Consider the following 15,808-nt stretch of genomic DNA (forward strand, 5'->3'; position numbering starts at 1 on the left):
AGTTGAGGAACCTAGATTTAAACTTTCAGTGACTTACTAAGGGACTTACAGCTAAAAGGCTGGCAGATCTAGAATATAAACCCTGGGTTTTCTAGTCCAAAATAGCATTCTCTGAGATTGTGCTTGATTATTCTCTACAGACAAATGCTATAATTTCTGAAAGAATTCTCAGTAATGAAATTATCTGAAAGTGGAATATGTATGGTGATTTCTATGATACAATTGAAGAACAGCACAACTTTTTCTTTGCACATTAGTTGTCATTAAAATCACATATATTAAGACGACAGAATTAACACACAGTTCATGAATTTCAGTTACTTTGTAGATTTCAAAAGATATATCAAAAGATATATTGTTGGTAATGTTTCAAATTTTGTGTAGTCTCATAGAGGGTGGTTCAGCGTAAATGCAAACTATTAATAATTAAAGGATGTTTCTATATTTAGAGAGAGACCAAATAAATACTCAATAGGAAAGAAAAGATATCTGTCATTTGAATTGCCTGGAACCCTCACTCTTCTCTATGACTCTAGTGAGAGCATTTTTCACCTCTTTGTTCCTAAGACTATAAATGAGTGGATTCAGCATGGGGATCACCACAGTATAAAAAACAGAGGCCACTTGATCCTTTCCCAAGGAGTAGGACTTCTTTGGTTTTAAATATGTAAAAATTGTAGTGCCATAAAAGATGGTGACACCCAGGAGGTGGGAGGCACAAGTAGAAAAGGCTTTGCGCTTTCCTGAAGAAGAATTAATTTTCAAGATAGTAGAAAGAATGGACCCGTAGGACACAGAAATTGTGCTAAGAGACACCATTACATTTAAACTAGCGAGAATGAATAACATGATTTCAGTGTCATGAGTATCAGTGCAAGAGAGGGCTAAAAGTGGGGTTAAGTCACATAAAAAGTGATAGATTACATTGGATTTGCAGAAATGCAAACTGTTCATGCAAAGAACCATGACTAATGATTCAGTAAATCCAATCATATAGGACCCAATGATGAGGGTATGGCAGAGTCGCATAGACATAACAACTGGGTAATGAAGAGGTTTGCAGATAGCTACGTAGCGGTCATAGGCCATTGAAGAGAGAAAGAAAATTTCAGTGGCAGCCAAGAAGGAAAAAAAATACATCTGAGTGAAGCAGCCAATGAAGGAAATATACTTAATGGACGTTAATAAGTTCTCTAAGGTTTTAGGTGTGATGACGGTTGAGTAACTGAGATCAAGGAATGACAGATGACTGAGGAAAAAATACATGGGCGTGTGAAGCTGGAGATCCAGGCGAATTATCAGTATCATCCCTGCATTCCCCAGCAGGGTAATAAGGTATATCAGAAGAAATATCATAAAGAGAACCTGCCTGATCTCTTCAGAGTCTGTCAATCCCATAAGGATAAAGCCAGGCACATTTGTGTTATTCATTCTTCCCAAAGCATTCACCTGTTGTAGATTGTTGAGTAATCAAAGGTGAGACTTAGCATACGACTTTAAAACAATTTTTGTTTATAGGAAAGATAAGGAATTATTTTTTAAAAAAATCAGCTTAGTGATTCTAGAAAATCATAATAAAATGTAGTTTGCAAAATATGACTGAAAAAATCTGGTTTGATTGACAAATATAAATGAGGTAAAAATCAGCAGTTGATATTGTATAAGGCATATGTATAGCATAATTAAAATGAATATGACAGTATTATAAATACTTCCTTTCATTAATACATTTAGTCAGGTAAAAATATTAAACCATAGGTATTAATATTGTGTACATTTTTAGAGACAAAATAAGGGCAAGGTATTTTAAGTAATTTACCCCAAGTCACAATCATTAAGTATTTTTGGCTCTGTGATTCTACCAACATTGGTTGAGTGCAAAAATCATGTTTAGTACTATATCCCTACTTATATTTAATTTCAGTAAATAAAAAAATGCTAGATATGCAGTAAAAATGATAGTTTTAATGAATCATTGAAAGTTATTTTATATCCAATATTATTTAGTGCAAATGACAGATAATAAATTAAAAACTTGACTTTTCAGATAGTTTTTAACAGATTTTTTAATCAAACTTCTTCCAAAAATTGTATTTTCAATATATGTATACATTCTTTAATGACTCTAATTTCATCAATTCTATATTTCCAACTTTATAAATCCTGGACTTATTTAGGTAATGTTTACATGATATGTATATGAATATGCATGTATTTCTAATACTTTCTTTTATTTTTTTGAGATAAACTAAATGCTCTCACCTTTCAGTAATACTTACCATTTGTCAAAGTTGTTTAAAAACTTATTCCAGCATTATCTGGTTCAGAATCTGTTAACTTTAAGTTTTTCTCACTAGTACATTATATAAACAAGATAAGGAGCCTGACATTTCTGCATTGTAATTTTAATTCCTTTGACATACTTTAATTTTTTTTTTTTAAGGTAAAATAAAGCAACCTAAAAATACTGTTCTGGTCCTAGCCAAATAGAAAGTTTTCTTTGAATTTATGTCTCACATGGGTACCATGGAACTACTTTGAACACAAGTGTAGCAGAAAATCTTTTGCCTTTCATTTGATAAATGCCACAGCAGCCCTTATATTGAGGAATGGTGATAATGAAACATTTGCTCATCTCTGGGACCAATTTCCAAGGAAGATTTCTTGACATGATGCCAAGGTTAAATGTTCAAGGACTAATACATCCCTACTAATTTTTTAACAGAAAATTGCCTTCCCCTTAGAAGCCACATAATGTTGAGCAATGTATCTTGTTATTACTTTGTGAGGCTTTATGACTGGGAAAATAGTATTTATAGAGAAATAACTAATTAATCTGTGGCTGAAATCCTTGTGTCTACCAAGGATAGACAAGTGCATTTATCACAATGAAATCATTTTATATTTAAAAGTGTAGCACCATTGTAGGAATAAGCATTGTTCATTATTAAAAATTATTATACATCAAAATTCAAAGAATTGAAAATATCATAAATGCTGTTATTTCTGTAGAAGTATTTTCTCCAAAGTATTTTGTGCATATAATGTGTATTTTTAAGTATGCTTATATGTTTATATAATTTTGTCATACTAAATGTTCAGTAATATCCTGGTTTTAATATTAAATATTTATAAGCCACTTCGAGCTATATTAAAATAGACTTTTGGAAAATCCACAATTTCAGTGTTTTGCATTGACAGAGAGGAGAGGCCAGTTCACAGTGTTGAACTGGCTGTTCACAAGAACTGGGATGAGCCTGGCAAGGGGAGAGACACCAAACAGGCGAATTCACTTCTCCGCGGAGGTGCGACAACATCATCATGTCTGGCCTAAAGGAGAAGTGTGAGGCTGCCAGGAAAGCCGGTGAGGCACTGGATCCTATACCATTGAAGTGGAGGTGCCTTTTGATCTTTTTTTAATTTTAAAAATTTTTTTATTAACTGATCTTTTTTTAAACGTACATAGATAAAAAAAATGTTACATTAAAAAATACAAGAGGTTCCCACATACACCCCCCCCCCCCACTCCTCCCACATCAACAACCTCTTTCATCATTGTGGCACACTAATTGCATTTGATGAATACATTTTGGAGCAATGCTGAACCACATGGATTATAGTTTATATTGTAGTTTACACTCTCCCCCAGTACATTCTGTGGGTTATGGCAAGATATATAATGTCTAGCATTTGTCCCTGCAACATCGTTTAGGGCATCTCCAAGTCCCAGAAATGCCCCCACATCTCATCTCTTCTTCCTCTCCCTGCCCTCAGCAATTACTGTGGCCACTTTCTCTAGATCAATGCTACAGTTTCCACCATTACTTGTCACAATAATTCTATGGTAGAATACTAGTAAGTTCACTCTAACCCATATTTTATTCCTCCTTCCTGTGGACCCTGGGTTGGTGATGTCCACTCCACCTCTAAATTGAGAGGGGGATTATATCCCACATGGTTGATGGATGTGATTCTCCTGCTTGCAGTTGTAGGCACTCTTGGATCCCTGGTGTTATGGTTGACCATCTTCACCTCCCCGTTAGCAGACATGTGCAAGTCCAACAAACCATCATTGGGCAGAAAGAAAGTCAGATCCACAAACAGATGGGCATGTTTCAGGTGAACACACAAGACCCTGCCCCTGAAATGCAGTCTGACATCATTGCTGTCACTGCCTGGCTGTTAACCGGGATGAGGCCAAGGCTGGGCTCCTGGAGTACATTAAGAAGCTGAAGGAGGAGCAGGAAGACTGAACTTTAAAGAGTTTTAAGCTGAGTGTCTCCATAGACCCCCAAATATCACTTGTATTAGTCAGTCAAAGGGGTGCTGATGCAAAGTATCAGAAATCTATTGTGTTTTATGTAGGGTATCTATTTGGAGTAGAAATTTATAGTCACAAGGCCATAAAGTGTAAGTCTCTTCCCTTACCAGAGTCTGTTCCCATGTATTGGAGCAAGATGACTGCCTGTGTCTGTGAGGGTTCAGCCTTCCTCTTGCTCCTAAATGTCTCTCTCCCAGGCCTCATTTCTTTCTGGACTCTGCTGCTCCGTTCTCTCCACAAGGTCAGTTGTAGACTGTCAGGCTCTCTCTCTTCCCACGGCTTCTGCCTTGTCTACAAAGTTGTCTCTATTGTGTTACTTCCCAAAGGCCCAATGTCAAAACCCCAAATCTCTCCTCTGCCACATCATCTTCTCCATGAGTTCCTGCTCACCAAGGGGGTGGGGACTCAAAGTACTACTGACTTGGTCCAATTAAAGACCTAATCATAATTCAAATAAAAATGAAACCTCTGAAGTTAATACAATCTAATATACCCAGAGGTACAGATCAGTTTACAAACATAATCCAATATCTATTTTTGGAATTCATATACCATGTCAAACTACTAAACCACTCCAAGATCAGTGGTAAAAAGGGGACTGTGATTACCCAAATCCTCTTGGGGCATGGTGTGAACATCCAGTTTCCTGACAAGGATGATGGGAACCAGTCCCAGGATCAGATCACCATCACAGCCTAAGAGAAGAACACTGAGGCTGCCTGGGACACCATCCTGAATGATCATGGGCAAGCTTGAAGCATTGGTTTCTGAGTTCCTCCTGCTGCACCACAAAGTCCATGCACACATCATTGGCACCTGGGACATAACCTTCTGCAAATTCATGGGTGCATTCAAGGTGGACATTCACAGAGCAGAGCCCCAGACCCCATTGTGTGAGTGTGCTTGCACTTCCAGAGAGCCTAGAGGAAGCCACTGACCACATCCTTATCCTGGAGAAATATCTGACTGATGTGGTAGACAATGAGATACTGCAGGTATACATGAAGCCCCCAGCACATAAAGGTTCCTAGGTCCCATCCAAGGGCTTCATGGTGAGGGATGATCCCTGGATGGACAGCCTCTGTGAGAAGGCTTGTGACATAAGCACCTCTGAAGAGATTCTCAGCTTTGGAGCTCAGATGTCTCACAAGACTCTCTCTTGGGGCCCCAAACAATAATTATCAACAGCAGTGAACACTCCAGCCAGCTCATCTGATCTCCACACTATGGTTTGCTTCCCTCTGACCTACTGCTGAAGCCCGGCCCAGTATTGATGACCTTTGCCTGCCCTGAGGTCTGCACCAACTCTTGGCCTTGTCATTGGCACTTGGGGTCTCTCCCTGACTGACCTCTTTGACATGGGACAGGCTCTCCACAGTTTTAATCACTAAAAAAAAAAGGTAACAAAGCATTTTATAATAAAGTAGCTTGGACTTTCTAAGATTTCAGGTTTGCCCCCATGCTGGCTAGCTCTTTAATATTCTTTATGACAACCTCACAGCTGTGACTAGGAGTCTACATCCTGTATCTTGACCTCAGGAAATAAGTTCCCTTGACTTTATCAAATAAAAAAAAAAATTCTTTGAATATACACTAGCTTATGAATGGGTATTTTTTAAACATTCCAAAGAAAACACGGTAAAATTTCCCCAATAAGGTTTGGAAATGTCAACTAATTCATCAACATAGCAAATGTATTATTGTATCCAGGAATACCTATGTTTGTGCAACTTGCTTTATTATTTCAGTATATTGATATTTATTATATTAAAAAAATTAAGTGTAGAAAGTAAAAGTCATTGTTGAAATGAGTAAAGATTTAATAATTATATAAAGGGTCAAAAGCTTATTTGTTCTATATAGAATGAAGTAAAATCCATTCTTGTGAATCTTTCATTATTTAATGGTAACAGAATCAATTTTCATGTAGCTTTAAAAGCAATTGGAACATGATAAACTGTATATACTGCAGAATTTCAGAGAGAATATAATGGTATGGGACAAGAAATTACAAATTTATGTATTTTATATTTGATGAGCATTCAAATGTACAATTCCCCAATTCATAAAAAATTCAGTGATACTGAGAAAAGCTTATTTGCAGATTAAAAGTGATTGGTGTTTAAGATTACCTATGTTAATTCTACCTCATTGGGGACTGCTCATTACTTAAGAATCACCATGAGGGAATTTTACTTCCCAGAATTATCATTTTTTATAGTCATTAAGGGTACTTTAAAATAATAAAATAATAGTCAAAGGAAGAATATTTTTAAACAGTTTTTTATAACTAATTTTTTGTTGAATTGTTATTTGTGGGATTCCAACATATGATCTAATAATAAAATAATTTTGGTAGAAGATCTTGAGTAAGAAACAGAATGGAAAAATGACTTCTTTTTCCTAAACTTCAACAAAATTAGAACTTTATCCCTGACAATTATTCAGTCACTGTTTTTTTTAAAATTCTAGTTGTCTTTTTAATTTTCTCAAAAATTTCAGTGTTTTGAAGCTCTGTTAAGGAATTTTACAATTTTCTGAAAAATTAGATCAATCGTTATTTTATACCGCCCTTATGTATCTGAAATGCAGAGCTTTATTTTTTCTAATAGTGCTAGTTTGCCAAGTTCTATTTATATGCATATATTTATAGGTATATTTTTTACATCCATTTACTACTCATTTATTTCTTGTAGAGATGGGTCTTATTTTTAATGCGGTAAATTACAGGCCCATTATTTGGAGAGTTTAGTACACTTAAGTTTAAAATCATTGTTGATGTGCTGTTTTCATATCATATCATATTTTTTAAATTCTGATTTTCCCTCTTGTCTTGTTTTTCATTACTCTACTATTTAATATTAAATTTTATCCCCTCTATTGGACATTCTAGCCATGCACCATTTTGTTCTATTGCTAGTGTTTTCTCTAGGGGATAAATTTTTCATCCTCAAATTATTTTAGAGCTCTTAATATTATTATGAATGCTTCTACACAACCAAGATAAAGGCATGAGGCACTCTAGAATCTCTTTGCCCAAAGAAACTTTGAAAAATTATAAGAAAGGCTAAATAGTTTTTCTCAAAGTTCTAGAAAAGAGTTAAATGATTTCAGTAACAAGGTGAACCCTGAGTCAAGAAAATAAAACTTAAAAATGGTAGCACTCCCTCACTTTAACCCTAAACCCTCCCTGGCACAGTGCAGAGTGTAACTGAGCTCTTATTATGTGGTTCTGTTTTGGAGGCAGCAGAGTAACCCTTATGGACATAGTGGAGAGCATGTATATTGCTTCCAATCATCCAGTGGCAATTTGAAGTATGATTCAGGAATCTCATCTCCCTGTTGCACTTCTCAGAACTTGCCCTTCTGCCAGAAACAGGTTGCAATTAGTTAAAGCAGAGTTAAGAAACAGTCAATTCAAAGATGCCTTTGGCAAAAATTCCTGTTCTTTTAAAAAAATGAAAAAGTATAATTCTTCAAAGAATACCTTAACATTAATTTTTGAAAATTAAAAAATCACTTGAAGGGAAACATATTTCTAATAACCAATGCTGAAGTTTAAATGGAAACAATCAAATATAGGAAATGAAGAAAACATACTTTCTTAAATATACATTGAATAATATAGAAAATTAAAATTAACATTAAAATTAAAATTCCAGACTGTGTTTCAGCATTTCAAAATAGGAAAAAGTGGAATCTACTGACTAAAATGTATAGGATGTAACAAAAGTTGGATTCATAAACAATTCTTAGCTTTGCAACTTTTCTCTATTAAAATTCTGAAAATATATGAAAGGAGAATTTTTTTAAGTATTTATTTTTAAACTATCCATTACCAAAGAATTCCCGTCATTCCTGGTAGGAAAGCTGTATATTGGAAGCCTTAATATCCCATTATCCTACCAGCACCCTGTCCCCGTTAAACTATATTCTAGATTCTAACTCTATGAGTTTGCTTATTCTAATTGTTTAAAATCAGTGAGATCATACAATATGTGCCCTTTTGTGTTGAACTTACTTCACTCAATATTTCACTAATCTTTATGTTATCAAGGTCATTTTTTCTTAAGACTGAATAACATTCCATTGTATTATATGTATATACCTCATTTTTTCTATTCATTGTTTGATGGACACTTGGGTTGGTTCCATCTTTTGGCATTTGTGAATAATGCTGCTATTAATAGCAGAGTGCAAAATCTAAGGAGCTGTTTTCAATTGTTTATGGCATATATATTGTAGTCTTGGGTCATATAGGAGTTCTATACTTGGCTTTCTGAGAAACTGCCAAAATGTATTCCACAGTGACTGCACCATTTCACATGCCAACAGCAATAAATGAGTGCTTGTATTTCTCTGAATTCTCTCCAACCCTTGTTATTTTCCATTTTATCATAGCAGACATTCTAATGAATGTAAAATGTTACATTATGGTTCTTTTTTTTTTTTTTTTTGCCTTTCCCTGATGGGGAATAATGTTCATTTTCTTTTCATGTACTTTCTGGCCATCTGTACATCTTCTTGGGAAAGAGGTTTATTTAAATGTTTTGCCCGTGTTTTACTTGGGTTGTTTGCCTTTTCTTGTTAAGTTGAAGAATTTCTTTACATATTTTGGATATTAAACCTTTATTGAATATGTGCTTTCCAAATATTTCTCCCATTGTGTAGAATATTGATTTACTTTCATGATAAACTCCTTTGTGGGGAAATGTTTTTAATATTGATGTGATCCCATTTATCTTTCTTGTTCTTTCATTGCTTGTGCTTTATGTGTAAAGTCTAAGAAAAATGAAAGAGCCTGAAGATGCTTCCTTAATTTTTCTTCTAGATTTTGATTTTTCTAGCTCTTTTATTTAGGTCTTTGATCCATTTTGAGTTGATTTTAGAATATGGTGTTAGGTAGTTGCGCTCCTTCTTTTGCTGCAAAAGGAGATCCAGTTTTCCTAGCACCATTTGTTAAAGAGACTGTTCTTTCTCAATTGATTGGTCTTTGCCACCTTGTCAAAAGTCAGTTGTCAAAATGTAAGGGTTGTTCTCAGAGCTTTCAATTTGACTCCATTGATCTATCTGCCTGTCTTTGTGCCAAACCATGCTGTTTTGATCGTTATGGCTTTGTAGCAAGCTTTAAGATAGGAATATGTGAGTTCTCTAATCAGTCTTCTTTTTCAAGAAGACTTAGCTACTCAGGCCCTCTTAACATTCTACATAAATTTGATGACTAGCTTTTCCATTTCTGCAAAGAATTTTGTTGGAATTTTGATTGGGATTGAATTACATTTATAAATTCTTTTGGGTGGAATACACATCTTAGTGATATATAATCTTCCAATCTATGAACATATAATATCCTTTCATTTATTTTAGCAATGATTTATATATTTTAATTCATATATTTTAGCAATGATTTATAATTTTCTGTGTATAAGTTCTTTACATCTCTGATTAGATTATGTTTTAAATATTTAATTCTTTTAGTTGTTAATGTAAATGGAATAATTTTATTGATTACTTTTTCTGACAGCTCTTGCTTAAGTATAGAAACATTACTATTTTTGAGAGGTGGTTCTCTCATATCCTGCCACTTTATTGAATTCATTTATTAGCTCTAGGAACTTTTGGTGGGTTGGGATTTTCTGACATAGGATCATATTATCTACAAATAGAGAAAGTTGCATCTCTTCTTTTCCTATATTTCTGCATTTTAACTTACTTTTCTTGTCTTATAGCTTTGGCAAGAACTTCCAGTATAGTATTGAATAATATTGGGCATCCTCATCTTATTGCTGATCTTAGAGCAGTGGAGTCTTTCACCATTAAGTAGGATGTTAGCTGTGGGCTTTTCATATAAGTCCTTTATCATATGAGAAATTTCCTTCAATTCCTATTAAAAAGGGGTGCTGAACATTTGTAAATGCCTTTCCTGCATCAATTAAAATGATCATGTGTTTTTTTTCCTTCATTGTGTTAATTTGGTGTATTGCATTAATTGATTTTCTTATGTTGAAATAACTTTGCATACCATGAATAAAGCACACTTGTTCATGGTGTACAATGCTTTTAATATGCTGTTTGATTCACTTCGCAAGTATAAAAGATATTGACATGTAGATTTATTTTCTTGACTCTCTTGGTTTTTCTTTTATGGACCCCAGAAAATTACATTCTTGAACTAACCCATTTCTTTTCCTGTAAATGCAATCCAGATGGGGACTTTTGATTAGATTCAGAAAAGGGATCTTAAGTTGAACACTTGATTATATTACTTGATTAGATTGCATGATACATGTCTGGTCTCTGCCTTCCTACTTGGTCTTATTTAAACTGCGAACATACAGAGAGACACAGAGAAAAGAAGCTACAATTTCAACCTTGCTATTAGAGGGAGAAGACTGCAAGAAAGCAGAGAAGCCAAGAGAGGTTGAAAGAGGTCTGGAGACCAGTATAAGCAGAACACAGAGGTACAAAAAGAGGCCCTTGAGGCCTGGGCCCATGGAACAACTCAAGGTTGAGGAGGTGAACCCTACCATATGCATGATTGCCCACAGCTGAGTTCTAGGAGATGCTATGCCTTGAGGGGTAACAGAAATCTCAGGCAAAATCACCTACAATCTTGCCTCACTATATGGCAAGATTCTAGGATCTGCTAGCAGGCAACCTTTGGAAAGAAAACATCTCTGATGATGCTTTGATTTGAACATTTCCTTAACCTCAGAACTGTAAGCTTTTACCCTAATAAATTTCCCATTACAAATGCCAACCCATTTCTGGTAGTTTGCAGAGGAAGCCTTTAACACACTAATACAATGAGGTATCTTTATCTGTCTTTGGTATGAGGGTCATTTTGACCTCACGAGAATAAATTAAGGAGTGTTCCCTCTCCTTCAATTTTTGGAATTGTTTGAGCAGAAGTTTTTATAGACTGTTTGGTAGAATTCAACTGTGAAGCCATCTGGTCCTAAGCTTTTATTTGTTAGGAGGTTCCTGATTACTGATTCAATCTCTTTACTAATAATTCATTTGTTTAGATCTTCTGCTTTTTCTTGATTCACTTTCAGTAGCTTTTGTGTTTCTAAGAATTTGTCAATTTCATTTAGGCTATCTAATTTAATGTCATACAGTTGCTCATGGTATCCTCTTATACTTATTTTTCTTTCATCAGGGATGGTAGTACTGCGCCCCCCCCCTTATCATTTTTTAATTTTATTCTTTTGTATCCTCTCTCTTTTTCTTCATCAGTCTATTTAAAAGCATGTCAATTTTACTGATCTTTTAAGAGAAAGAAAACTTTTGTCTTATTGTTTTTCTCTTTTTTGTTTGGTTTTCTCATTCACTTAGCATTACTCTAATCTTTGTTATGTCCTTCCTTCTTTTCACTGTGGATTTAGTTTACTCTTCTTTTCCTATATCTCCCAGTTTTGAGTTTCTCACTCTGATTTGAAGCATTTCTTCTTTTTTAATGTATGCATTTAAGAGCTATAAATTTCCTTCTCAGTCCTGCCTTCACTGGATCCCATAAGTTTTGCTATGGTATATTTTCATTTCCACTTTTATTACTATATTTCCTAATTTCACTTCTGATTTCCTCTGTAATCCATTTATTCCTTATGCATATATTATTTAATTTCCACATATTGTGAATTTTCCATTTCTCCCTCTGTTATTTTTTTTAGATTTATTTATTTATTTCTCACTCCTTCCCTCCCCCTGCCCAGTTGTCTGTTCTTTGTGTCTATTTGCTGCGTCTTTTTCTTTGTCTGCTTCTGTTATTGTCAGTGGCACTGGGAATCTGTATTTCTTTTTGTTCTCCCTCTGTTATTGATATCTAGTTTCATTCTGTTGTGATCAGAGAAGATACAATGTGTATGTCCACCTAAGGCTATTTCATGAAGTCCAAAAAGAGAAAGATTACATTTGCAAACTAATCTGTTCCTCAGTGAGATATCCTTTGTTTACAATAAATTCACTTGAGGGCCCTTTGATTAGATTAATTGAGGACTCTGAGGCTTTGAATTGGACTAAATCAGTGAGCTGTGACTCAGGTTGAGTCCCTGCCCCTTGCTGTATCTGATATACACTGACTCACAGGGACAGAGATGGAGGCAAAAGAAAGACACAATATTTGACCCTGCCTTGTTAGAGAAAGGATTGCTTTAATGTGAAGCCCCAAGAGGCTTGGTCCACAGAGAAGTTCAAGAGGAGACAGTGCACCCAGAGGGGAAGACTGAAACTTAAAAGATTGGCCTATATCTTGCTTCACCACATTGCAGCCTGCCAAGATCAAGAGTAGCTGACTTTGGTGAGAAAGCATCTCTGATGGTGCCTTAGTTTGGGCTTTTCATGGCCTTGGAACTGTAAGCTTCTACCCCAAATTCTCTTTATAAAAGCCAACACATTTCTGATCCTTTGCATCAGCAGCCCTTTTGCAAACTATAACAGGGTATGATTTCAATATTTGAATTTTTTTGAGTCTTGTTTTGTGACCCAACATGCAGTCTATTTTGGAGAATGATCTATATGCACTTGAGAAGAATGTGTATTTCGTTTTTGATGAATGAATTGTTCTATATATGTCTGTTAGCTATAGATGGTTTAAGTGTCATCTATATCTGTACTTCCTTAGTGATCTGACTAGCTTCTCTATTCATTATTGAGAGTGGTGTATTAAAATCTTCTACTATTCATGTAGGATCATACATTTCTCCCCTCAAATGTGCTTTGCTTCATATAAATTGGTGGCTCTATTCATAGATGTATCCCACCCTTTTTTCTGCTTGATGGCGCTTATCTTTGTACAGTGTAAGTCCAAAAATGTAGATTTATCAGTGTTTTTTAAACAATTTGCTTTTTAGCTGTTTTTGGAATTTAGAAAGTAGTGCTATGTAACAAAAATACACTACAATAATTCTGACATTTATTGTGTCTACTTTATATGTAACACATTGCTTTAGTTTTGAAGCTTACAAAACCCTCAGCTTGTCATTTGCATTTGCTAGTGTGATCAATACATGACTAAGCATATTTTTAATCATGTTTTTCCTGTTTTTTTTTTTTTTGTTTGTGCTTTCTAGGCTTCTTGGATGCACATATTCAAACTTTTTGTTAAGTTTGAGAATTTCTCTCTCAATCTTTCTTTGAATATTCCTTCTGAACATTTTTCTCTTCCTTCTTTTGGGCTCCATAATGAACATATGGGTGTATTTCATGGTGTGTCACCAGTGTCTTACCCAAATTTTGCTTTTACTATTATTTTTCTCTGTGCCTCAGCCTCACTAATTTCAAGTTTCTTGCTATCAAATTCAGTGATTCTTTCTTCTTCCTTCTCCAATCTGTCTTTGAAGCTCTCCCAAGCATTTTTAGTTTAGTTACTGTGATCTTCAATTAACAATAGTTTTATTGGGTCTTCTTAAAATATTCTTTCTCTTTACTGAGTCTCTGATATTGTTCATTCATTGGTTTTGTGATGCGCTTAGTTCTTTCCTTGTAATTTCATCCATCTGCTTGAAGATCATTAACATCATTTTTCTAAATGTTCTGTTCAATAAGTCCACATGTTCTTAATTGGTGCTTTCTGGAATTTTATTCTCTTTCTTTGAATGGCCCATAATTTCCTGTTTCTTTGTTTGTCTTGTACTCTTTTACTGCACATGTATATTTTCATATTTCAAAATGTTTCTCTGTAATCTATTACCTTAGATGTCTGTTTCTTCATTTTGTAATCAAATGGTGATAAGACTGAGTTTTTTTTGAGCTTCAGTCATCCTATCAGGAAGATATGCCCAAGGCAAAGGCTGTATGCAAGGTTTTCCTGTCTTGCTTGTCCTGAGTCATTTTCTGGGATTTTCCTCATTGTTTTCAAGTTCAGTATTTACAGGAGTTTACATTAACCAGAAGTTTACATTCCCCAGGAGACAGACCTCCCTTTCCTGGTGTTTAAAGTCAGCAGGCTTTTGCCCCAGATTGTCTGCCTCTATAATTTCTTACTTTTCCTTCATTGTCTCAAGCAACATTTGCCTGGAGGAAATTTCCTTAAAGGAGGGCACACACATGAGAGGAAATTTTTAAGTCAGTTTTTCCCAGGTTGAAACAGGTCCAGGAATCCACAAAGGTGGCACAGAATGGCTCCAAAATACCCTGGGGAGGGGATTTAGAACAGTGCCAAGGGCATTCCTGATGGATCCACAAAGCTGAGTTTCCTTGGACTGTTCAGTAAATTCAGTCCTTCAACTAAAAGTCCCTGGCAGCCCTGAGGTAATGCAATGTCTTAAGTCCCCACCACCCTCACCCATGCAGGGGGCAATTTGAAACAATGGTAGTTGCCACCCTTATTCAAACAAAGTTTGAAACAATTACTGTCACCGGCTTTGTTGGAGGTAGACTGATATAAAGACTGCTCTCAGAGGCGAGGCCCCAGAAATCTGAAATCAAGAATAAAAAGCCATGATCAGTGATCAGCCATGCCCATGATGTGGGCTATGGGTGGAAGGCTCTTTGTCTCTTCAGAGATAACTAAGTTGTTTGACTTGTGGGTGTGGAATGGTAAGAGGCTGCAGTCCTGCCCTTAGGGACAGTGGCAGCGGCTCCAGTCCCAGGAAATGTTTAACAATGCAAGGGCTATAAACTTTAAGTATTTAGGGGAAATGCAAAAACCAAATACGCTAAAGGCTTATCTAGAATGTCTGGAGTCCATGCTAAAAGCTTACCTAAGATGTGGAAGATATATGCTAATTGAAGCCTATTGAGAACTGAAACAAAGGGACCATTTGGCCTTTCCTCTCTGTATAAAAGACGTTTGAAAATCTTGTTCAGGGCTTGGGATTCAAACAGAAAGCTCCCAAGTCCGGCCGGCCGTCAATAAACCATTTTTCCTTCTCAAAATCATTCCTGAGTCCTGGCCTCTCTATACTCAAATAATTGAACTTCTCTTAAATTCCACAACACCCACACCTAGTCTATTACCAGTGAGCTAGCTAGGATGAACTGTTGCAAGAGTGGGGGATGGGTATTAGTAAATGTCATGTAGAGAAAGCAATTTTTAGTTCTTTACTAGGGTTGCAGTATGGTTTTCTTCAGGCCTCTGGAGTTTCAAACTTGTTGTTTCAGACAGTTCATACCTGGGTAATTGTTTTGCTGGAAGAATTGAGTCCTGGAGATCCCTGCACTGCCATGTTCACTACTCATCCATAACTTAAAGCCTTGATAAAGTTCATTCTTACTTTTTAATAGAGTCAATTGTAGGAACTTCTATTGGAGTTTTTAGTACACTTATGTTTAAAAGTACTTATGTGCTAATTTTATTTTATGTCATATTTTTGAAATTTGGATTCTTCTCTGTTGACTTCTTTTGGGCTAACAGAATATTTAATATTGTATTTTATTCCTTCTGTTTTGTTTTTTTTTTAACATACATTACATTAGATTGCTAGTATTTTTCTAGGGAATAAAATTTACATCCTGAAATTAGTGTAGTGTTCTTAATATTATTAT

The 15,808-nt window shown here is 35.3% G+C and overlaps 1 protein-coding gene across 1 annotated transcript; it reads right to left on the bottom strand.

The window, feature by feature from the left end:
• Window positions 1-492: 492 nt before the first annotated feature.
• On the bottom strand, window positions 493-15,489 carry LOC101437561 (olfactory receptor 8H1-like). Its single transcript, XM_058306290.1, has 2 exons — window positions 15,436-15,489; window positions 493-1,449 (listed from the first exon to the last, which is right to left on the bottom strand). The coding sequence occupies exons 1-2, from the start codon at window positions 15,487-15,489 to the stop codon at window positions 493-495; spliced, it is 1,011 nt and encodes a 336-aa protein (XP_058162273.1).
• Between the last annotated feature and the right edge of the window lie 319 nt (window positions 15,490-15,808).

The sequence above is a fragment of the Dasypus novemcinctus genome, chromosome 10 (assembly GCF_030445035.2).
Source record: "Dasypus novemcinctus isolate mDasNov1 chromosome 10, mDasNov1.1.hap2, whole genome shotgun sequence".
NCBI classification, from domain to species: domain Eukaryota; kingdom Metazoa; phylum Chordata; class Mammalia; order Cingulata; family Dasypodidae; genus Dasypus; species Dasypus novemcinctus.